General features: G+C 45.8%; 1 protein-coding gene across 3 annotated transcripts in view; it reads right to left on the bottom strand.

Annotated features, from left to right (window-relative positions):
* The window catches only part of LOC139412887 (fibroblast growth factor 14-like), an 87,629-nt gene that overhangs the window by 24,219 nt on the left and 39,244 nt on the right, over positions 1-24,166 (bottom strand). The window contains exon 1 of one of the 3 annotated variants that reach the window (XM_071159709.1): positions 2,639-2,929. The exons of the other annotated variants lie outside the window; for them this stretch is intronic. Coding sequence (XP_071015810.1) covers positions 2,639-2,828 — 190 coding nt within the window. The 5' untranslated portion in view covers positions 2,829-2,929. Of the gene's footprint in view, positions 1-2,638; positions 2,930-24,166 lie in introns of those variants that run through there. 3 annotated transcript variants of the gene reach the window in all.

The following is a 24,166-nucleotide window of genomic DNA, read 5'->3' as shown; positions in this document are numbered from 1 at the left end:
GCGAGAGGAGAGGAGAAAAGAGAGGCGAGAGGAGAGGAGAAAAGAGTGGCGAGAGGAGATTAGAAAAGAGAGGCGAGAGGAGAGGAGAAAAGAGAGGAGAGGAGAAAAGAGAGGAGAGGAGAAAAGAGAGGCGAGAGGAGAGGAGAAAAGAGAGGAGAGGAGAAAAGAGAGGAGAGGAGAAAAGAGAGGCGAGAGGAGAGGAGAAAAGAGAGGTGAGAGGAGAGGAGAAAAAAGAGGTGAGAGGAGAGGAGAAAAGAGAGGCGAGAGGAGAGGAGAAAAGAGAGGCGAGAGCCTGAGGATATATGGCCAGGCTTCAACCAGAAGCTACCACAGCTGGAAGGAGGGAGGGAGGGAGGGAGGGAGGGAGGGAGGGAGGGAAGGAAGGAAGGAAGGAAGGAAGGAAGGAAGGAAGGAAGGAAGGAAGGAAGGAAGGAAGGAAGGAAGGAAGGAAGGAAGGAAGGAAGGAAGGAAGGAAGGAAGGAAGGAAGGAAGGAAGAATAGTGGAAGGAGAGAGGAGGATGAGAGGAGAGAAGGGAGATGAGTTGTGAGAGTGGAGGAAACAAGTTGTTAGGGAGGAAGGAGGAGAGAGGGAAAGAGAGAGAAGCAGGGAGAGTGGACTGTCTAAACATCACCATCACACTCTGAGCGATAAGGGATTATACCTCCCCTCCAACACACACACACACACACACAGCCCTGTAAACTCTCTCAGATATCAGATAGGGATACCACAGAAGTTTTCATCTTTACATTCTGAGAATTCTTATATCCCAACACGTCAGCTGAGAGTGTATCAGAATGACTCCAGCCTTCTAGAACAGCTCTTGTTCATTTAGATGGTTGAGAATGTTCAGAAAGCAGATGGGGGAGACTAGAGATTTGGAAAAGAGATTCAGATAGAGAGATATACTGTATCATAAACAGAGACCCTGGAGAGAAAATGGTAGATGAAGGACGGAGAGAGGGGGAAAAGAGGGGGGAGGGAGGGGGCAGAGAGGGGACAGAGAGGGGGAAGAGAGGGGGCGGAGAGAGGGAAGAGAGGGGGAGAGGGAGGGGGAAGAGAGGGGGAAGAGAGGGGGAAGAGAGGGGGAGAGGGAGGGGGCAGAGAGGGGGAAGAGAGGGGGAGAGGGAGGGGGAAGAGAGGGGGAAGAGAGGGGGAGAGGGAGGGGGGCAGTAGTTCCTTCTGGAATCAAACCAGACATGACCTTTTCTCTGTCTTACTGAAAAATGAATCGGGAACAAAAGACATGTTCAACAGATCAAAGCACCATTCCTTCTATCCCACTTTCCATCCTTCTCTACTCTTCTCTTCCCCTCTTCCTTCACTCCGTCTCCTCCCCTTTTCATCCTTTTCTTCCTCCGTCCATCTCCTCTTTCTTTCTTTCTTTCTTTCTTCCTCTGTCCATCTCCTCTTTCTTTCTTTCTCTGCCCTCCCCTCTTTCATTATTCTCCTTTTCTTCCACTCTTCCCCTCTCTTCTTCCTTCAATCCCTCTCATCCTTTCCCCTTTCCCCCTCCGCCCCACCTCTCCTTGCTCTCCTCCTCCTCTCCTCCTCCTCCTCTCTCTCTCCCTTCACACCTCTCCTCCTCCTCTCGTTCATCTTACCCCCTGCTCACTCCGAGGTTAAGAAACCCTGAATTCATATTTCATTTTTGACAGGATGCTTGAGGCAATTCCCCTCAACCACACACACACACACACACACACACACACACACACACACACACACACACACACACACACACACACACACACACACACACACACACACACACACACACACACACACACACACACACACACACACACACACACACACACACAGCATGTGTCTCAGACTGTACTGTGTTCTGCATGCATGCACCCCATCTATAAGGCCACAGGTTGCACTGAATGTCATTGGCTTTGACAAAATGGCTGTCACTTGACTGAGGTTGCTGCGCTCACAGTCAGTCACCCCCCCTCTCTCTCCTGAGACCAGTCATGCCAGTTACCCCCTGCCATACAGAGCTTGTTATGATGTCATGTTCGTATATTGGTGGTGTCAGCTATACTGTATGTATGAATCAAGATATGGCAAATTCAATAGACTACGTTTCAAAACCTGTCTGTTCTTTGACTCAACCTGATTCAAGTTCTGTAATGAATACCTATAAAATAGCCAACTGTTTGGTGAGATATTTAATACGGCAACATGATTCACTTATCCACCCATCAAACGTTTTTTAATCTGTATGTAACACCTAACTGTAACATCGATTTTGTCCGACTCAAACCCTTCACTCAGAAAGGCAATCAGCAGTAAACCAATCAATGAAAGATTAGGCTAGAAATCGTTATTTTCCCACTTTAGTCTCAACTCCTAGGCTAATTAAAATGCGTGATTTGAAGCCTTGTCGAGAGGACGAGAGCGTCAATGTTATCACAATAACTATATTTGTAAGGAGTGAAACAGCAATGTGGTCAAACTTACCGGCCACACTGCTTAGGCTACTTTCGTTAACTACCTGTTTTTATTAATGCATGTAGTGGTAAACTATTGAACCGTTGGAGCTAACGTAAGAATGCTCTCTCCCTCGCGCATAATGACAACCGTAACGTGTCCATGCGTCTCCCGCGCTTTCCGCTCAGCCCACACCTTGTCTCCGTAGCCTTCTCTTCTTCAAGCCGAAGATTCTCACTTTGGAGAAGATGTCGACCAAATTCCCGTTACAAAGTCCTTTATTCTTGTTGGGGCTTCGCCTCCGTCGGTGTGGCGTCGGCCGGTGGACTTGTTGTTCCCGTGCCTGTCTCTTCTGTCGTATCAAACCGCTGGCAATAGCTGCCATGTCTCAACCGAAACAACCCGGGGGGAAAGGAAACACAGAGCCCGTTCCCCGTTTTCCTTTGGGCACGGAGCGCAGACGGAACAACAAGCGATTAGGTTCGGTCTGCAGCTACAGCCCCATAGTTGTGTCTATAAAATGTATCTTCTTTATCCGTCAGAAAAACATTTCGACACTACGCAATCAAGTCCAAATACCACATTTCGGTGAGGATACAGAACATTGCGTTGTCATTTTATCATGGCCATTCAACAACTAACAACCTGTCACCGTTGTTGTCAAATGATTTCGAATTTGACTGCGTGAATCCTTGTAGAGAAGAAGGTTTTCCAAACTGACAACATTTCCGATATCCGTACTTGGTCATATTTTATCATTAAATATCTGTGACGTTTGATGTCACATAGTCCAAAAACACGAAAATAATTGTCGAAAGGTTTCGTTCTTCTCCTCGTCCAAAAATGTTTAGACTACCTCCCGTCTTCTACCGGTGATCGACAAAAACAAGCCCATCGAAAATGTGAACACGCGAATTTGAAGCCACGCGCTAAACGAGTCTGTCAGACATACTCTCAAAAACATGCGGAGCGATTTTAACGTAATTATCTAGTGAAGGACGCAAGCCCCAGACGCTCCCCAGATGGGGCTTGCTCCTTGGAAGAGAGGTGTGTGATGCTTGCCTAGCGCGCACAGATTCACCAAGTCCGTATGCAAATCCGCCAGTCTCTTCTCCAAAAATATAAACGAATAACGGAGGAGCACACAATGACCAAATCGGGAGGATTGGAATCAAAAAACGAAATAATAATAATAATAATATTGTCTTAAAAAAAGGCCCGGAGGAACTTCTCTGCATCAGGTAAAATGGTGACGCAATTTTATTTCACGCTTCAGAAACTTCATCCAGCACGTCGGGACTGTTTTTCCTCCGTGAGAAGGGAAGGGGGACAGGACACGACTCCTTTTGGCTCATGAATTGCTTTCAGATATGAATAAGGGGTGAAAAAAGGTAGGCTATATCAAACGCTCTCCTTCAACTCATCAATCAAAGGAAACGGGAACACCCAGACCATTCAGATGAAAACAAGAGTCTGTGCGTCAGACCAAAGCCCCCTCGTTCTGGAGAAACCGTTTGGAAAAAAATACCTTATAAATGACCACAAGCGAGTGAACGCCCTCCGCATAAACGTAACCATTAGCACTAGACACCGCCTGAAACTTTAGACAGTATACTGTATTACTCCAACTCAAACTGTTGCTAATACATTGTATACACCGTCCGGACACTGATTGATATATCGTGTTGTGTATTTCGCAAGAAGCAGACACCGAACCGTGTTAATCTTGATCAGATGAAAGATAGAGACCCAGCACATTGTCAAGTGGAGAACGTTCCCAAAATGTTTAATTAGCTATTCAATGTTCTTTAGTATAGGCCTGGAAATATCACGTGCACGTGTAAAGAGATCCCAGTCAGCGCCACTCCTGTATTCCTGCATTGAGTCATGTCCAAAAACACGGGACAGTATGGAGAAGTGTTTTCACCCTTATATCCCCCAACACAATCATTGAGACACAATCCATAAAATACGGCATTAAAACTTCAATCAAAATGGCAAAATAGTCCGTGTTATGGCATCTATAATACAATTAAACGAATCGATGGGCTGTAAAATCGAGGGAAAGTTGATCCTTTTGGTCAGTTGAATTCATTAACATGTGAGCGCAGATCTTCTGACCGGAGCAAGCCACGTCTGATTTCAGCACCATGGGCAGCGACCGCGGCCTACAGTTCCACCAATCGCATGCTGTCTGCGGCTGCGCTGTGAGTAAACATGACCCTTGAGTTGAGGAGTAGCCTATAAATAATCCACGTGAAAATATCTCAAGACTAACTGGCATTTTCCTCATAATGTTAACCAAACTGCAAGCTAGCCTATTTCTAACCAGGTCATAAACAATTTAAACGTAGAAAGCAGTGAGTCATCGTCTTCCCGGGTAGAAGCGTGTCCTTCACCTGCTGCCTGGAAAAGGGACAAGTCTGGAAAGGTCCCCATTGAAGCAGAGATGCGTGATCTCAATGGGGCTTCATTCCGGATTAATTCAAGTTTTAATTTACTAAATATTTTAAAGCCAAACTTCAGAATACCTCCTTCATGATGAGGTTATCCACTGTGGTAGGTTGTTTCAATGTGCTTTCCAAGGAGCCATCTATAGTTGGTCTCTCTCTAACAGTAATGAAATCGTCTGGTCAAAACCATTAATTCAAGACAAACAGTTTGGCACATTTTCAATCACGTTTAGCTTAGTGGGGCACTTTCTTGAATCTGTATCGGCTTTGGTAGTATAATTAAAGTTTTAAAAATGCATGAACCAGCGTCGATTCACAGGAGAGATACGGTAGCCAGCCGGAGTGCTCTGAACTGTACACCCGCACCGTTTTCAGTTTAATAATGAAAGGCCTACCGAGCTCAGGTCAGTGGCTGCCTCTGCGGGTAGATCCGGTGGGTTTCCTGCGGTCACGTTGTGTTTCCGAACACAGACTCACTGAAGAATGATAATTCGATGTGATTCTCCGTGACAGTTACAAGGCATTGACATTAATATTACACCGAAAGACAATTTACTTTTCAAAATTCAGAAGGCATAACCTTTTCAAATCTGATGACGTTCAAAAATGCTAAATACCTGCAGGAGAGCTCCAGCTTCAGCCGACAGCAAAGGATTGGGTTGCCGAAAAATAAAGTAAAACTGGGATTTGACCGCTTGAGGGCGCCAGAGTGTTCAGAAAAAGAAGGCGCTTGTAATAAGCAGTCCATGAGTTGACTCTTACCGCTAATCATCCTCTGCTGCAACACAGTAAGGTGCAGGATGCATGGAATCTAGCTAATTGAATCCTCTCCAGTTACTCTGTAGGCCTATAGAGTTATGGTACCACAGCCTACTTACCAACAGGTCTTTTCACACTACAGTACTTACTTGCCATATGGTCAGACCTGGTGTATGGCATCCCATAACGTGGTGTAATATGAATGAATACCAACCAGCACACTGCCTGTCCCAAATGCTCTATCGCCACATGTTCATAACGCTACACATGTGGTTGACACACACACACACACACACACACACACACACACACACACACACACACACACACACACACACACACACACACATTGCACACACATTGCACAGTGGGGAATGGAAATAAAACATCTTGTTGTCTTTGTGCTGATGTTTTTATCCAGGTCAACTGCTGTTGAGGATCATTAATAAATCAAAGCTTCCTGACTACATTTACATAAAAATTCATCATTTCTTCTCATCTCAATGTTAAAAAAAGCTTTCAAAAGGAAACATTCACCCTCTTCACCCCTTCCTCCCCAAACTCCCTTCCCTGTCCATGTAGTGAATAGGAGTGGAACAAATGGTTTACAACTCTAAAAACACTATCTCTCTTCTCTCTCTCTCTCTCTCTCTCTCTCTCTCTCTCTCTCTCTCTCTCTCTCTCTCTCTCTCTATCTCTCTATGCCAAAGGGCCTCATTACTACATATGCAGATGAGTGTGTGAAAAAGAACAAGAGAAAGAGAGAGAGAGAAAGAGCGAGAAAGAGAGAGTGATAGAGTGAAAGAGAGTGAAAGAGAGAGAAAGAGAAAGAGAGAGAGAGAAAGAGAGAGAGAGAAAGAGAGAGAGAGAGAGAGAGAGAGAGAGAGAGAGAGAGATAGAAAGAGAGAGAGAGACATGAGAGGAGAGAGAGAGAGAGAGAGAGAGGGACAGAGAGACAGAGAGAGACAGAGACAGAGAGAGAGAGAGAGAGAGAGACAGAGAGAGAGACAGAGAGAGACACAGAGAGAGAGACAGAGAGGGACAGAGAGAGAGAGAGAGGGACAGAGAGAGAGAGACAGAGAGGAACAGAGAGAGAGACAGAGAGAGACAGAGAGAGACAGAGAGGGACAGAGAGAGAGAGACAGAGAGGGACAGAGAGAGACAGAGAGGGACAGAGAGAGAGAGACAGAGAGAGAGAGACAGAGAGGGACAGAGAGAGAGAGACAGAGAGGGACAGAGAGAGAGAGACAGAGAGAGATTATGTAGAGAAGCTGCTGTGTTATATCCCTAGGGAAGTTGGCTATCTACCACATTTAAATCAATACATTAGCTGATCATCCTGTCTGTAGGACTGTTTATGTGTGTATGCTATATATTTCTTTGTCCTGAATCATTTCCTTTTACATCCTTCCGAATGAGGTTATCAGAAAAAAGGGCAGAGAAGGATAAAGAGAAAGGGATATTTTGTTTTCTGCAGAGGAGAGGAGAGCTCCCTCCATAGGTAACACAGGAGCACAGCACTCTTCCCCCTCTCTCTCTCCATCCTCCTCTCTTTATTCTGTCTCTGTACAGAACGATAGTCTAAGCTGATATATGATTACACGAATGGAAACTTAATCATAATGAATGAATAACACCCTAGGAGTTATTAATACTGTAGGTGTGTTCATCAGAGAATGACAATTAGACCGTTATACAAAACTAGTATACAACAGAAAAGGCCATTATATTTGATAGTGGAACAAGACATTTATTGAAAATGAAAAGCACAATCAACCCCTCTGCTAATGAAGGGATCCCCTTGGGTGTGAGTCATGGGTGGGCGGGGCAGAGAGGGAGGAAGAGAGGCAGATAGAGGGAGAGAAAGAGATAGGGGGGTTTGCAAATGATTCAAGACAGAAAGAGAAGGAAGAGAGGGATGGAGAGAAGGAAGACAGTGAGAGATAGCTGCATGGAAGGAGGGAAAGAAAGAGAGAGAGATAAAAGGAAGACAGAGAGAGAGGGACGGATAGAGAGAGAGATGGAGGAAGAGGGAGAGAGAGGGACAGATAGAGGGAGAGATGGGGAAGAGGTAGAGAGAGAGATGGAGGAAGAGGGAGAGAGAGGGACGGATAGAGAGAGAGATGGGGGAAGAGGGAGAGAGAGGGATGGATAGAGAGAGAGATGGAGGAAGAGGGAGAGAGAGGGACGGATAGAGAGAGAGATGGAGGAAGAGGGAGAGAGAGGGACAGATAGAGAGAGAGAGATGTGGAAGAGGGAGAGAGAGAGATGGAGGTAGAGGGAGAGAGAGGGACGGATAGAGAGAGAGATGGAGGACGAGGGAGAGAGAGGGACGGATAGAGAGAGAGAAGGAGGAAGAGGGAGAGAGAGGGACGGATAGAGAGAGAGATGGAGGAAGAGGGAGAGAGAGGGACGGATAGAGAGAGAGATGGAGGAAGAGGGAGCGAGAGGGATGGATAGAGAGAGAGAAGGAGGAAGAGGGAGAGAGAGGGACGGATTGAGAGAGAGATGGAGGAAGAGGGAGAGAGAGGGACGGATAGAGAGAGAGAAGGAGGAAGAGGGAGTGAGAGGGATGGATAGAGAGAGAGGAGGTAGAGGGAGAGGGAGAGAGAGGGACAGATTGAGAGAGAGAAGGAGGAAGAGGGAGAGAGAGAAGTAAACACGTCACAGCTTCTACAGGTTTCCCTGGGGGGGCGTGGAGGGATAACCATCTCTCTCTTTTGCATACTGATGTGCTGAGTCACAGCACACACACACACACACACACACACACACACACACACACACACACACACACACACACACACACACACACACACACACACACACACACACACACACACACACACACACACACACACACACATCTCAGTTGATGAAGCCGGGACAGTCCTCCTGCAGTGCCACCCCTCTGTTGCCTAGGTAACGTCTGGTGAATAACTATGAGGAACCTCTGGGCAGTAGACAATGGGAATATTGGAATGTTCTATTTGGGAGGAGTCAGGGGTAATGGTCAGGCTACAGACAAATGTGTCAATATTAGCCCACAACAAGTGATCTATGGGTGATTACGGGATGCCAAACTGACCTTAGATTAGTAATTCCAGCTGAATACACAGAGAAACATAGGATGCAAAGGGAAAGAACACTACCATGGACCCAACAATAACCAGACACAACCAGACAAAAATAAAAATGGCATCATTTTTTATTCAACATTTATTTTGTGGAGTGGATGCTTCATTTTCACCAACCTCACATCTCTTGTAACCTTGCAATGACACAGAATATCTAACTAACAAGATGTTGAAAACGCCAAACAGATTAACAGAGACACTTCTGATGACTGAATATGCACCAAGTAACCCCAAAAAGCTTTTCTTTCTACACCAGTGTAAAAGCAGTGAAGAGGTTGAAAAAGGTTTTGAACAGCATAAACACAGGACATGTTAAATAATAGAGACTTGAATGCTACTCTAACTCCACAGGCATTCAGGTTACTTTGCAGCATCCCTCCTCCCAACTACTTGTGTTAACTAGCTTGCTCTCACACACAAACACACACATACGCATGCACACGCACACTCACAAAAGGCTATGTCTGTACCTGTACCACAATGCTATGTCTGTACCTGTACCAGAAGGCTATGTCTGTACCTGTACCACAAGGCTATGTCTGTATCTGTACCACGAGGCTATGTCTGTACCTGTACCACGAGGCTATGTCTGTACCTGTACCACGAGGCTATGTCTGTATCTGTACCACAAGGCTATGTCTGTATCTGTACCACAATGCTATGTCTGTATCTGTACCACAAGGCTATGTCTGTACCTGTACCACAATGCTATGTCTGTATCTGTACCACAAGGCTATGTCTGTATCTGTACCACAAGGCTATGTCTGTACCTGTACCACAAGGCTATGTCTGTACCTGTACCACAATGCTATGTCTGTACCTGTACCACAAGGCTATGTCTGTATCTGTACTACAAGGCTATGTCTGTACCTGTACCACAAGGCTATGTCTGTACCTGTACCACGAGGCTATGTCTGTACCTGTACCACAATGCTATGTCTGTACCTGTACCACAATGCTATGTCTGTACCTGTACCACAAGGCTATGTCTCTACCTGTACCACAAAGCTATGTCTGTACCTGTACCACAAGGCTATGTCTGTACCTGTACCACGAGGCTATGTCTGTACCTGTGACACCACCAAGTGGTCACATTTCTAGTGCCCCCCAACCTCAGGTCACTTACTGACCTGAGGCCAAACCACACGAACAAAAGCTTTAGACACTTTATGGAATACAAAACCTTCACTATCTCATCCTGGAATATCCAAGGCCTGAGGTCATCTGCCTTTGTCCTAAAGAGCAGGAACCTGGACTTCATCAAAGAAATCGGAGATACAGACATTGTCATCCTACAAGAAACATGGTTTAGAGGAGACAGAACCACTGGTTGTCCTCTAGGTTACAGACTGCTGGTAGTCCCATCCTCCAAACTACCAGGTGTGAAACAGGAATGGTATGCTAATTTGGTATAGAGCAGACCTAACTCACTCCATTAAATTAATCAAAACAGGAACATTTTACATTTGGCTAGAAATTCAAAAGGAAATTATCTTAACAGAGAAAAATGTCCTCCTGTGTGCTACCTATATGTCACGCCCTGACCTGAGATATCTCTGTTTTCTTTATATTTTGGTTAGGTCAGGGTGTGACTAGGATGGGTACGCTAGTTTTGTATTGTCTAGGGTTTTGTATTCTCTAGGGTTTTGTATGTCTAGGGTTTTGTAGGTCTAGGGTTTTTTATAATTCTATGTTGGCCTTATATGGTTCCCAATCAGAGACAGCTGTTTATTGTTGTCTCTGATTGGGGATCATATTTAGGTAGCCATTTCCCTTTGGTGTTTGTGGGATCTTGTCTATGTGTAGTTGCCTGTCAGCACTCGTTTGTACAGCTTCACGTTTCGTTTTGTTATTTTGTTAGTTTGTTCAGTGTTCATTCTTTAAATAAATAAGAACGTATGCACAGCACGCTATGCCTTAGGTCCAATCCTTATAACGAACGTGATACTATATCCTCCCCACTAGAATCCCCATACTTTAATGAAGACATATTCTCCAGGCCCAGGGACATGTACTAGTCTGTGGCGACCTAAATGACAAAACCTTCCGTGGCCTCCAACTGCTAATAAACGCTAGTAAAACGAAACGCATGCTCTTCAACCGATTGCTGCCCGCACCCGCCCGCCTGACTAGCATCACTACACTGGATGGTTCTGACTTAGAATATGTGGACAACTACAAATACCTAGGTGTCTGGCTAGAATGTAAACTCTCCTTCCAGACTCATATTAAGCATCTCCAATCCTAAATTAAATCTAGAATCGGCTTCCTATTTTGCAAAAAAAGCCTCCTTCACTCATGCTGCCAAACATACCCTCGTAAAATTGACTATCCTAACGATCTTCGACTTCAGCGATGTCATTTACAAAATATCCTCCAACACTCTACTCAGCAAACTGGATGCTGTCTATCACAGTGCCATCTGTTTTGTCCCCAAAGCCCCATATACCACCCACCACTGCGACCTGTATGCTCTCGTCGGCTGGCCCTCTCTACATATTCGTTGCCTGACCCACTGGCTCCAGGTCATCTACAAGTATTTGCTAGGTAAAGCTCCGCCTTATCTCAGCTCACTGGTCACCATAACAACACCCACCCGTAGCACGCGCTCCAGCAGGTATATTTCCCTGGTCATCCCCAAAGCCAACACCCCCTTTGGCCGTCTTTCCTTCCAGTTCTCTGCTGCCAATGACAGGAACGAATTGCAAAAATCGCTGAAGTTGGAGACTTATATATATCCCTCCCTAACTTTAAGCATCAGCTATCTGAGCAGCTTACCGATCGCTGCAGCTGTACATAGCCCATCTGTAAATAGCCCATCCAACTACCTCATCTCCATATTGCTTTTATTTACTTTTTTGCTCTTTTGCACACCAGTATTTCTACTTGCACATCATCATCTGCACATCTATCACTTCTGTGTTAATTTGCTAAATTGTAATTACTTTGCTTCTATGGCCAATTTATTGCCTTACCTCCTTACTCCATTTGCACACACTGTATATAGACTTTTCTACTGTGTTATTGAATGTTTATCCTGTGTAACTCTGTGTTGTTTTGTGTCGCACTGCTTTGCTTTATCTTGGCCAGGTCGCAGTTGTAAATGAGAACTTGTTCTCAACTGGCCTACCTGGTTAAATAAAGGTGAAATATATTTTTTTGAATAAAAACGGACAAGAACCTGACACCCTCAGCGCACAGGGGGACAAACACCTGCCTGGAGGTGACAGCGTTCCCTCCCCCACATTCCCCCCTAGGCACAACTATGACAACATAACCAACAAAAAAATGGGTCTTGCAGCTCCTGCAGCTCTGTCGCACGCTGGGTGTATACATAGTCAATGGTAGGCTTCGAGGGGACTCCTATGGTAGGTACACCTGTAGCTCATCTCTTGGCAGTAGTACTATAGACTACTTTATCATTGACCTCAACCCAGTGTCTCTCCGAGCGTTTACAGTCAGCCCACTGACGCTCCTTTCAGACCACAGAAAAATCACAGTATACATGAACAGAGCAATACTCAATCATGAGGCATCAAAGCCAAAGGAACTGAGAAATAATAAAAAACAGCTATAGATAGAAGGAATGTAGTGTGGAAACCTAATAGTGAAGGTGTACATTTGGCAGTAGAAAATGTTAACAGTATATTTGATCTCTCAGCTTGTCACGACTTCCGCCAAAGTCGGTCCCTCTCCTTGTTCGGGCAGCGTTCGGCGGTCGACGTCACCGGCCTTCTAGCCATTGCCGATCCACTTTTCATTTTCCATTTGTTTTGTCTTTGTCATATGGTTTCAATTCCCCAATTACTTGTTCATTATTTAACCCTCTGTTCCCCCATGTTTGTTTGTGAGTAATTGTTTATTGTATTGCGGTTCATATTTGTGGCCTTGTATGACATGTATTGTTATATTATTTGAGTAAAATTGCTTTCATTACTCATATCTGCTGTCCTGTGCCTGACTCATCTCACCAGCTACACACAGACGCATTACACAGTGTCCCTATCTAATCTAAACATTTCAAACAGAAAACAGAAGAAAATGAACAACAATGACAAATGGTTTGATGAAGAATGCAAAAACCTAAGAAAGAAATTGAGAGACCTGTCCAACCAAAAACATAGAGACCCAGAAAACCTGAGTCTACGCCTTCACTATGGTGAATCACTAAAACAATACAGAAATACACTACGGAAAAAGAAGGAACAGCACTTCAGAAATCAGCTCAATGTAATTGAAGAATCCATAGACTCTAACCACTTCTGGGAAAATTGGAAAACACTAAACAAACAACACAAAGAATTATCTATCCAAAATGGAGATGTATGGGTAAAATACTTCTCCAATCTTTTTGGCTCTATAACAAAGAACAAACAGCAAAAACATATACATGATCAAATACAAATCTTAGAATCAACTATCAAAGACTACCAGAACCCACTGGATTCTCCAATGACCTTGAATGAACTACAGGACAAAATAAAAACCCTCCAGCCCAAAAAAGGCCTGTGGTGTTGATGGTATCCTCAATGAAATTATAAAATATACAGACAACAAATTCCAATTGGCTATAATAAAACATCATCCTTAGCTCTGGCATCTTCCCCAATATTTGTAACCAAGGACTGATCACTCCAATCCACAAAATTGGAGGAAAATTTGACCCCAATAACTACAGTGGGATATGCGTCAACAGCAACCTTAAGATAATCCTCTGCATTATTATTTACAGCAGACTTGTACATTTCCTCAGTGAAAACAATGTACTGAGCAAATGTCCAATTGGCTTTTTACCAAATTATCGTATGACAGACCACGTATTCACCCTGCACACCCAAATTGACAAACAAACCAACCAAAACAAAAGCAAAGTCTTCTCATACAGTGGGACAAAAAAGTATTTAGTCAGCCACCAATTGTGCAAGTTCTCCCACTTAAAAAGATGAGAGAGGCCTGTAATTTTCATCATAGGTACACTTTAATTATGACAGACAAAATGAGGAAAAAAATCCAGAAAATCAGATTGTAGGATTTTTTATGAAGTTATTTGCAAATTATGGTGGAAAATAAGTATTTGGTCACCTACAAACAAGCAAGATTTCTGGCTCTCACAGACCTGTAACTTCTTCTTTAAGAGGCTCCTCTGTCCTCCACTCGTTACCTGTATTAATGGCACCTGTTTGAAATTGTTATCAGTATAAAAGACACCTGTCCATAACCTCAAACAGTCACACTCTAAACTCCACTATGGCCAAGACCAAAGAGCTGTCAAAGGACACCAGAAACAAAATTGTAGACCTGCACCAGGCTGGGAAGACTGAATCTGCAATATGTAAGCAGCTTGGTTTGAAGAAATCAACTGTGGGAGCAACTATCAGGAAATGGAAGACATACAAGACCACTGATAATCTCCCTCGATCTGGGGCTCCACGCAAGATCTCACCCTGTGGGGTCAAAATGATCACAAAAATCCCAGAACCACACGGGGGGACCTAGTGAATGACCTGCAGAGAGCTGGGACCAAAGTAACAAAGCCTACCATCAGTAACACACTACGCCGCTAGAGACTCAAATCCTGCAGTGCCAGACGTGTCCCCCTGCTTAAGCCAGTACATGTCCAGGCCCGTCTGAAGTTTGCTAGAGAGCATTTGGATGATCCAGAAGAAGATTGGGAAAATGTCTGGAGGACAAAGAATGCTGAGTTGCATCCAAAGAACACCATACCTACTGTGAAGCATGGGGGTGGAAACATTATGCTTTGGGGCTGTTTTTCTGCAAAGGGACCAGGACGACTGATCTGTGTAAAGGAAAGAATGAATGGGGCCATGTATCGTGAGATTTTGAGTGAAAACCCCCTTCCATCAGTAAGGGCATTGAAGATGAAACGTGGCTGGGTCTTTCAGCATGACAATGATCCCAAAAACACCGCCCGGGCAACGAAGGAGTGGCTTCGTAAGAAGCATTTCAAGGTCCTGGAGTGGCCTAGCCAGTCTCCAGATCTCAAGCCCATAGAAAATCTTTGGAGGGAGTTGAAAGTCGGTGTTGCCCAGCAACAGCCCCAAAACATCACTGCTCTAGAGGAGATCTGCATGGAGGAATGGGCCAAAATACCAGCAACAGTGTGTGAAAACCTTGTGAAGACTTACAGAAAACGTTTGACCTCTGTCATTGCCAACAAAGGGTATATAACAAAGTATTGAGATAAACTTTTGTTATTGACCAAATACTTATTTTCCACCATAATTTGCAAATAAATTCATAAAAAATCCAACAATGTGATTTTCTGTTTTTTTTTCTAATTTTGTCTGTCATAGTTGAAGTGTACCTATGATGAACATTACAGGCCTCTCTCATCTGTTTAAGTTGGAGAACTTGCTCAATTGGTTGCTGACTAAATACTTTTTTCCCCCACTGTATTTTGTTGATTTAAAAAAAGCCTTCGATTCAATTTGGCATGAGGGTCTGCTATACAAATTGATGGAAAGTGGTGTTGGGGGAAAAACATACAACATTATAAAATCCATGTATACAAACAACAAGTGTGTGGTTAAAATAGGCAAAAAAACATACATTTCTTCCCACAGGGCAGTGGGGTGAGACAAGGATGCAGCTTAAGCCCCACCCTCTTCAACATATATATCAACAAATTGGTTAGGGCACTAGAAACGTCTATAGCACCCGGCCTCACCCTACTAGAATCTGAAGTCAAATGTCTACTGTTTGCTGATGATCTGGTGCTTCTGTCACCAACCAAGGAGGGCCTACAGTAGCACCTAAGATTTTCTGCACTGATTCTGAAAGACCTGGGCCCTGACAGTAAATCTCGGTAAGACCAAAATAATAGTGTTCCTAAAAAGGTCCAGTCGCCAGGACCACAAATACAAATTCCATTTAGACACCATTGCCCTAGAGCGCACAAAAAAACGATACATACCTCGGCTTAAACATCAGCGCCACTTCCACAAAGCTGCGAACATTAAATTCTACAACCACCTATGTAAAAGGAAACGATTCCCAAACCTTCCATAACAAAGCCATCACCTATAGAGAAATTAACCTGGAGAAGAGCCTCCTAAGCAAGCTGGTCCTGGGTCTCTGTGGCGTTTGTTTGTGATTGTGAACAGAGCCCCAGGACAGCAACACAATTAGACCCAACCAAATCATGAGAAAACAAAAAGATAATTACTTGACACATTGGAAAGAATTAACAAACAGAGAGTACACAGTGGCAGAATACCTGACCACCATGACAACCAAACTTAAGGAAAGCTTTGACTATGTACAGACTCACTGAGCATAGCCTTGCTATTGAGAAAGGCCGCCGTAGGCAGACCTGGCTCTCAAGAGAAGAGAAGCTACACTGCCCACAAAATGAGGTGGAAACTGAGCTGCACTTCCTAACCTTCTGCCAATCGTATGACCATATCAGAAATACATATTTCCCTCAGATTACACAGATCCACAAAGAATTTGAAAACAAACCCGATTTAGGTCCTCCCGTGTGGCGCAGTGGTCTAAGGCGCAGTGGTCTAAGGCACTGCATCGCAGTGCTAGCTGTGACACCAGAGATTCTGGGTTCGAGCCCAGGCTCTGTCGCAGCCGGCCACGACCGGGAGGTCCATGGGGCAACGCACAATTGGCCCAGCGTCGTCCAGGTTAGGGAGGGTTTGGCCGGCAGGAATATCCTTGTCTCATCGCACACTCCTGTGGTGGGCCGGGCACAGTGCATGCTGACCAGGTCGCCAGGTGTATGGTATTTCCTCCGACACATTGGTATGGCTGGCTTCCGGGTTGGATGTGCATTGTGTCAAGAAGCAGTGCGGCTAGGTTGGGTTGTGTTTCGGAGGACGCATGGCTCTCGACCTTCGCCTCGTACGGCAGTTGCAGCGATGAGACAAGACAATAACTACTACCAATTGGATACCACAAAAATTGGGGAGAAAAAAGGAGTAAAGAAAAAAGAAAACAAACCTGATTTTGATAAAATGGTGAAATACCACAGTACCACAGCAGCAAGATTTGTGACCTGTTGCCACAAGAAAACTGGAAAAGGGACACTGGAAAAGGGAAATGGTGTTTGATAAACAAACACCATTGTAAATAGAACCCATATTTATGTTTATTTATTTTCCTTTTTTTACTTTAACCATTTGCACATCGTTACAACACTGTATATATACAAAATATGACATTTGTAGTGTTCATTTGTATAATTTATTTCAATTTTCTATAATATCTACTTCACTTGCTTCAATGTTAACATATGTTTCCCATGTCAATAAAGCCCCTTGAATTGTATTGAGAGAGACACAGAGAGAGAGAGAGTTACTTTAAAATATAAACTATTATTAATTTAACAGGCTGGAGCGAAGCCTCTTCCTTTCCCTCCTCTTCCTCATCCTCTCCCTCCTCTTCCCTTTACTCTCCCTCCTTTTCCTCTCCCTCCTCTTCCTCTTCCTCTCCGTCCTGTTCCTCTCATCCAGGGAATGACAGCCCCCATTCACCATCCAGTCATTCACCATCCAGTCAGTAACCTCTCTGTAACATGGGGGGCTGTCATTCACCATCCAGTCAGTAACCTCTCTGTAACATGGGGGCTGTCATTCACCATCCAGTCAGTAACCTCTCTGTAACATGGGGGCTGTCATTCACCATCCAGTCAGTAACCTCTCTGTAACATGGGGGGCTGTCATTCACCATCCAGTCATTACCATCCAGTCAGTAACCTCTCTGTAACATGGGGGCTGTCATTCACCATCCAGTCAGTAACCTCTCTGTAACATGGGGGGCTGTCATTCACCATCCAGTCATTACCATCCAGTCAGTAACCTCTCTGTAACATGGGGGCTGTCATTCACCATCCAGTCAGCAACCTATCTGTAACATGGGGGGCTGTCATTCACCATCCTGTCATTCACCATCCAGTCAGTAACCTCTCTGTAACATGGGGGCTGTCGTTCACCATCCAGTCCGTAACCTCTCTGTAACATGGGGGGCTATCTTTCACCATCCAGTCAGTAACCTCTCTGTAACATGGGGGATGTCATTCACCATCCAGTCAGTAACCTCTCTGTAACATGGGGGCTGTCATTCACCATCCAGTCAGTAAACTCTCTGTAACATGGGGGCTGTCATTCACCATCCAGTCATTCACCATCCAGTCAGTAATCTCTCTGTAACATGGGGGGCTGTCATTCACCATCCAGTCAGTAACCTCTCTGTAACATGGGGGCTGTCATTCACCATCCAGTCAGTTATCTCTCTGTAACATGGGGGGCTGTCATTCACCATCCAGTCAGTAACCTCTCTGTAAAATGGGGGCTGTCATTCACCATCCTCTCTGTAACATGGGGGCTGTCATTCACCATCAGGTCATTCACCATCCAGTCAGTAATCTCTCTGTAACATGGGGGGCTGTCATTCACCATCCAGTCAGTAACCTCTATGTAACATGGGGGCTGTCATTCACCATCCAGTCAGTAACCTCTCTGTAACATGGTGGCTGTCATTCACCATCCAGTCAGTAACCTCTCTGTAACATGGGGGCTGTCATTCACCATTCAGTCAGTAACTCTCTGTAACATGGGGGGCTGTCCTTCACCATCCAGTCAGTAATCTCTCTGTAACATGGGGGGGGCTGCAATTCACCATCCAGTCAGTAACCTCTCTGTAACATGGGGGCTGTCATTCACCATCCAGTCAGTAACCTCTCTGTAACATGGGGGCTGTCATTCACCATCCAGTCATTCACCATCCAGTCAGTTATTTCTCTGTAACATGGGGGCTGTCCTTCACCATCCAGTCAGTAACCTCTCTGTAACATGGGGGGCTGTCATTCACCATCCAGTCATTCACCATCCAGTCAGTAACCTCTCTGTAACATGGGGGGCTGTCATTCACCATCCAGTCAGTAACCTCTCTGTAACATGGGGGCTGTCATTCACCATCCAGTCAGTAACCTCTCTGTAACATGGGGGCTGTCATTCACCATCCAGTCATTCACCATCCAGTCAGTTATTTCACTGTAACATGGGGGCTGTCATTCACCATCCAGTCAGTAACCTCTCTGTAACATGCGGGGCTGTCATTCATGTCATTCACCATCCAGTCAGTAACCTCTCTGTAACATGGGGGGCTGTCATTCACCATCCAGTCAGTAACCTCTCTGTAACATGGGGGCTGTCATTCACCATCCAGTCAGTAACCTCTCTGTAACATGGGGGCTGTCATTCACCATCAGGTCATTCACCATCCAGTCAGTAACCTCTCTGTAACATGGTGGCTGTCATTCACCATCCAGTCAGTAACCTCTCTGTAACATGGGGGCTGTCGTTCACCATCCAGTCATTCACCATCCAGTCAGTTATTTCTCTGTAACATGGGGGCTGTCATTCACCATCCTGTCAGTAACCTCTCTGTAACATGGGGGGCTGTCATTCACCATCCAGTCAGTAACCTCTCTGTAAAATGGGGGCTGTCATTCACCATCCTCTCTGTAACATGGGGGCTGTCATTCACCATCCAGTCAGTAACCTCTCTGTAACATGGGGGGCTGTCATTCACCATCAGGTCATTCACCATCCAGTCAGTAATCTCTCTGTAACATGGGGGGCTGTCATTCACCATCCAGTCAGTAACATTTATGTAACATGGGGGCTGTCATTCACCATCCAGTCAGTAACCTCTCTGTAACATGGTGGCTGTCATTCACCATCCAGTCATTCACCATCCAGTCAGTTATCTCTCTGTAACATGGGGGCTGTCATTCACCATCCAGTCAGTAACCTCTCTGTAACATGGGGGCTGTCATTCACCATTCAGTCAGTAACTCTCTGTAACATGGGGGGCTGTCATTCACCATCCAGTCAGTAACCTCTCTGTAACATGGGGGCTGTCATTCACCATCCAGTCAGTAACCTCTCTGTAACATGGGGGGCTGTCACTCACCATCCAGTCAGTAATCTCTCTGTAACATGGGGGCTGTCATTCACCATCCAGTCAATAACCTCTCTGTAACATGGGGGCTGTCGTTCACCATCCAGTCATTCACCATCCAGTCAGTAACCTCTCTGTAACATGGGGGGCTGTCGTTCACCATCCAGTCCGTAACCTCTCTGTAACATGGGGGGCTGTCATCCACCATCCAGTCAGTAACCTCTCTGTAACATGGGGGCTGTCATCCACCATCCAGTCAGTAACCTCTCTGTAACATGGGGGCTGTCGTTCACCATCCAGTCCGTAACCTCTCTGTAACATGAGGGGCTGTCATTCACCATCCAGTCAGTAACCTCTCTGTAACATGGGGGATGTCATTCACCATCCAGTCAGTAACCTCTCTGTAACATGGGGGGCTGTCATTCACCATCCAGTCATTCACCATCCAGTCAGTAACCTCTCTGTAACATGGGGGGCTGTCATCCACCATCCAGTCAGTAACCTCTCTGTAACATGGGGGGCTGTTCTTCACCATCCAGTCAGTAATCTCTCTGTAACATGGGGGGGGCTGCAATTCACCATCCAGTCAGTAACCTCTCTGTAACATGGGGGCTGTCATTCACCATCCAGTCAGTAACCTCTCTGTAACATGGGGGCTGTCATTCACCATCCAGTCATTCACCATCCAGTCAGTTATTTCTCTGTAACATGGGGGCTGTCATTCACCATCCAGTCAGTAACCTCTCTGTAACATGGGGGGGCTGTCATTCACCATCCAGTCATTCACCATCCAGTCAGTAACCTCTCTGTAACATGGGGGGCTGTCATTCACCATCCAGTCAGTAACCTCTCTGTAACATGGGGGCTGTCATTCACCATCCAGTCAGTAACCTCTCTGTAACATGGGGGCTGTCATTCACCATCCAGTCATTCACCATCCAGTCAGTTATTTCTCTGTAACATGGGGGCTGTCATTCACCATCCAGTCAGTAACCTCTCTGTAACATGCGGGGCTGTCATTCATGTCATTCACCATCCAGTCAGTAACCTCTCTGTAACATGGGGGGCTGTCATTCACCATCCAGTCAGTAACCTCTCTGTAACATGGGGGCTGTCATTCACCATCCAGTCAGTAACCTCTCTGTAACATGGGGGCTGTCATTCACCATCAGGTCATTCACCATCCAGTCAGTAACCTCTCTGTAACATGGTGGCTGTCATTCACCATCCAGTCAGTAACCTCTCTGTAACATGGGGGCTGTCGTTCACCATCCAGTCATTCACCATCCAGTCAGTTATTTCTCTGTAACATGGGAGCTGTCATTCACCATCCTGTCAGTAACCTCTCTGTAACATGGGGGGCTGTCATTCACCATCCAGTCAGTAACCTCTCTGTAAAATGGGGGCTGTCATTCACCATCCTCTCTGTAACATGGGGGCTGTCATTCACCATCCAGTCAGTAACCTCTCTGTAACATGGGGGGCTGTCATTCACCATCAGGTCATTCACCATCCAGTCAGTAATCTCTCTGTAACATGGGGGGCTGTCATTCACCATCCAGTCAGTAACATTTATGTAACATGGGGGCTGTCATTCACCATCCAGTCAGTAACCTCTCTGTAACATGGTGGCTGTCATTCACCATCCAGTCATTCACCATCCAGTCAGTTATCTCTCTGTAACATGGGGGCTGTCATTCACCATCCAGTCAGTAACCTCTCTGTAACATGGGGGCTGTCATTCACCATCCAGTCAGTAACCTCTCTGTAACATGGGGGGCTGTCACTCACCATCCAGTCAGTAATCTCTCTGTAACATGTGTGCTGTCATTCACCATCCAGTCAATAACCTCTCTGTAACATGGGGGCTGTCATTCACCATCCAGTCATTCACCATCCAGTCAGTTATTTCTCTGTAACATGGGGGCTGTCATTCACCATCCAGTCAGTAACCTCTCTGTAACATGCGGGGCTGTCATTCATGTCATTCACCATCCAGTCAGTAACCTCTCTGTAACATGGGGGGCTGTCATTCACCATCCAGTCAGTAACCTCTCTGTAACATGGGGGCTGTCATTCACCATCCAGTCAGTAACCTCTCTGTAACATGGGGGCTGTCATTCACCATCAGGTCATTCACCATCCAGTCAGTAACCTCTCTGTAACATGGTGGCTGTCATTCACCATCCAGTCAGTAACCTCTCTGTAACATGGGGGCTGTCGTTCACCATCCAGTCATTCACCATCCAGTCAGTTATTTCTCTGTAACATGGGGGCTGTCATTCACCATCCTGTCAGTAACCTCTCTGTAACATGGGGGGCTGTCATTCACCATCCAGTCAGTAACCTCTCTGTAAAATGGGGGCTGTCATTCACCATCCTCTCTGTAACATGGGGGCTGTCATTCACCATCCAGTCAGTAACCTCTCTGTAACATGGGGGGCTGTCATTCACCATCAGGTCATTCACCATCCAGTCAGTAATCTCTCTGTAACATGGGGGGCTGTCATTCACCATCCAGTCAGTAACATTTATGTAACATGGGGGCTGTCATTCACCATCCAGTCATTCACCATCCAGTCAGTAACCTCTCTGTAACATGGGGGCTGTCATTCACCATTCAGTCAGTAACTCTCTGTAACATGGGGGGCTGTCATTCACCATCCAGTCAGTAACCTCTCTGTAACATGGGGGCTGTCATTCACCATCCAGTCAATAACCTCTCTGTAACATGGGGGCTGTCGTTCACCATCCAGTCATTCACCATCCAGTCAGTAACCTCTCTGTAACATGGGGGGCTGTCACTCACCATCCAGTCAGTAATCTCTCTGTAACATGGGGGCTGTCATTCACCATCCAGTCAATAACCTCTCTGTAACATGGGGGCTGTCATTCACCATCCAGTCATTCACCATCCAGTCAGTTATTTCTCTGTAACATGGGGGCTGTCATTCACCATCCAGTCAGTAACCTCTCTGTAACATGCGGGGCTGTCATTCATGTCATTCACCATCCAGTCAGTAACCTCTCTGTAACATGGGGGGCTGTCATTCACCATCCAGTCAGTAACCTCTCTGTAACATGGGGGCTGTCATTCACCATCCAGTCAGTAACCTCTCTGTAACATGGGGGCTGTCATTCACCATCAGGTCATTCACCATCCAGTCAGTAACCTCTCTGTAACATGGTGGCTGTCATTCACCATCCAGTCAGTAACCTCTCTGTAACATGGGGGCTGTCGTTCACCATCCAGTCATTCACCATCCAGTCAGTTATTTCTCTGTAACATGGGGGCTGTCATTCACCATCCTGTCAGTAACCTCTCTGTAACATGGGGGGCTGTCATTCACCATCCAGTCAGTAACCTCTCTGTAAAATGGGGGCTGTCATTCACCATCCTCTCTGTAACATGGGGGCTGTCATTCACCATCCAGTCAGTAACCTCTCTGTAACATGGGGGGCTGTCATTCACCATCAGGTCATTCACCATCCAGTCAGTAATCTCTCTGTAACATGGGGGGCTGTCATTCACCATCCAGTCAGTAACATTTATGTAACATGGGGGCTGTCATTCACCATCCAGTCATTCACCATCCAGTCAGTAACCTCTCTGTAACATGGGGGCTGTCATTCACCATTCAGTCAGTAACTCTCTGTAACATGGGGGGCTGTCATTCACCATCCAGTCAGTAACCTCTCTGTAACATGGGGGCTGTCATTCACCATCCAGTCAGTAACCTCTCTGTAACATGGGGGGCTGTCACTCACCATCCAGTCAGTAATCTCTCTGTAACATGGGGGCTGTCATTCACCATCCAGTCAATAACCTCTCTGTAACATGGGGGCTGTCGTTCACCATCCAGTCATTCACCATCCAGTCAGTAACCTCTCTGTAACATGGGGGGCTGTCGTTCACCATCCAGTCCGTAACCTCTCTGTAACATGGGGGGCTGTCATCCACCATCCAGTCAGTAACCTCTCTGTAACATGGGGGCTGTCATCCACCATCCAGTCAGTAACCTCTCTGTAACATGGGGGCTGTCGTTCACCATCCAGTCCGTAACCTCTCTGTAACATGGGGGGCTGTCATTCACCATCCAGTCAGTAACCTCTCTGTAACATGGGGGATGTCATTCACCATCCAGTCAGTAACCTCTCTGTAACATGGGGGGCTGTCATTCACCATCCAGTCATTCACCATCCAGTCAGTAACCTCTCTGTAACATGGGGGGCTGTCATCCACCATCCAGTCAGTAACCTCTCTGTAACATGGGGGGCTGTTCTTCACCATCCAGTCAGTAATCTCTCTGTAACATGGGGGGGGCTGCAATTCACCATCCAGTCAGTAACCTCTCTGTAACATGGGGGCTGTCATTCACCATCCAGTCAGTAACCTCTCTGTAACATGGGGGCTGTCATTCACCATCCAGTCATTCACC

The sequence above is a fragment of the Oncorhynchus clarkii genome, chromosome 7 (assembly GCF_045791955.1).
Source record: "Oncorhynchus clarkii lewisi isolate Uvic-CL-2024 chromosome 7, UVic_Ocla_1.0, whole genome shotgun sequence".
Taxonomy (NCBI): domain Eukaryota; kingdom Metazoa; phylum Chordata; class Actinopteri; order Salmoniformes; family Salmonidae; genus Oncorhynchus; species Oncorhynchus clarkii.
The sequence above is the reverse complement of the archived record's forward strand: the minus strand, read 5'-3'. Positions and strand labels throughout refer to the sequence as shown.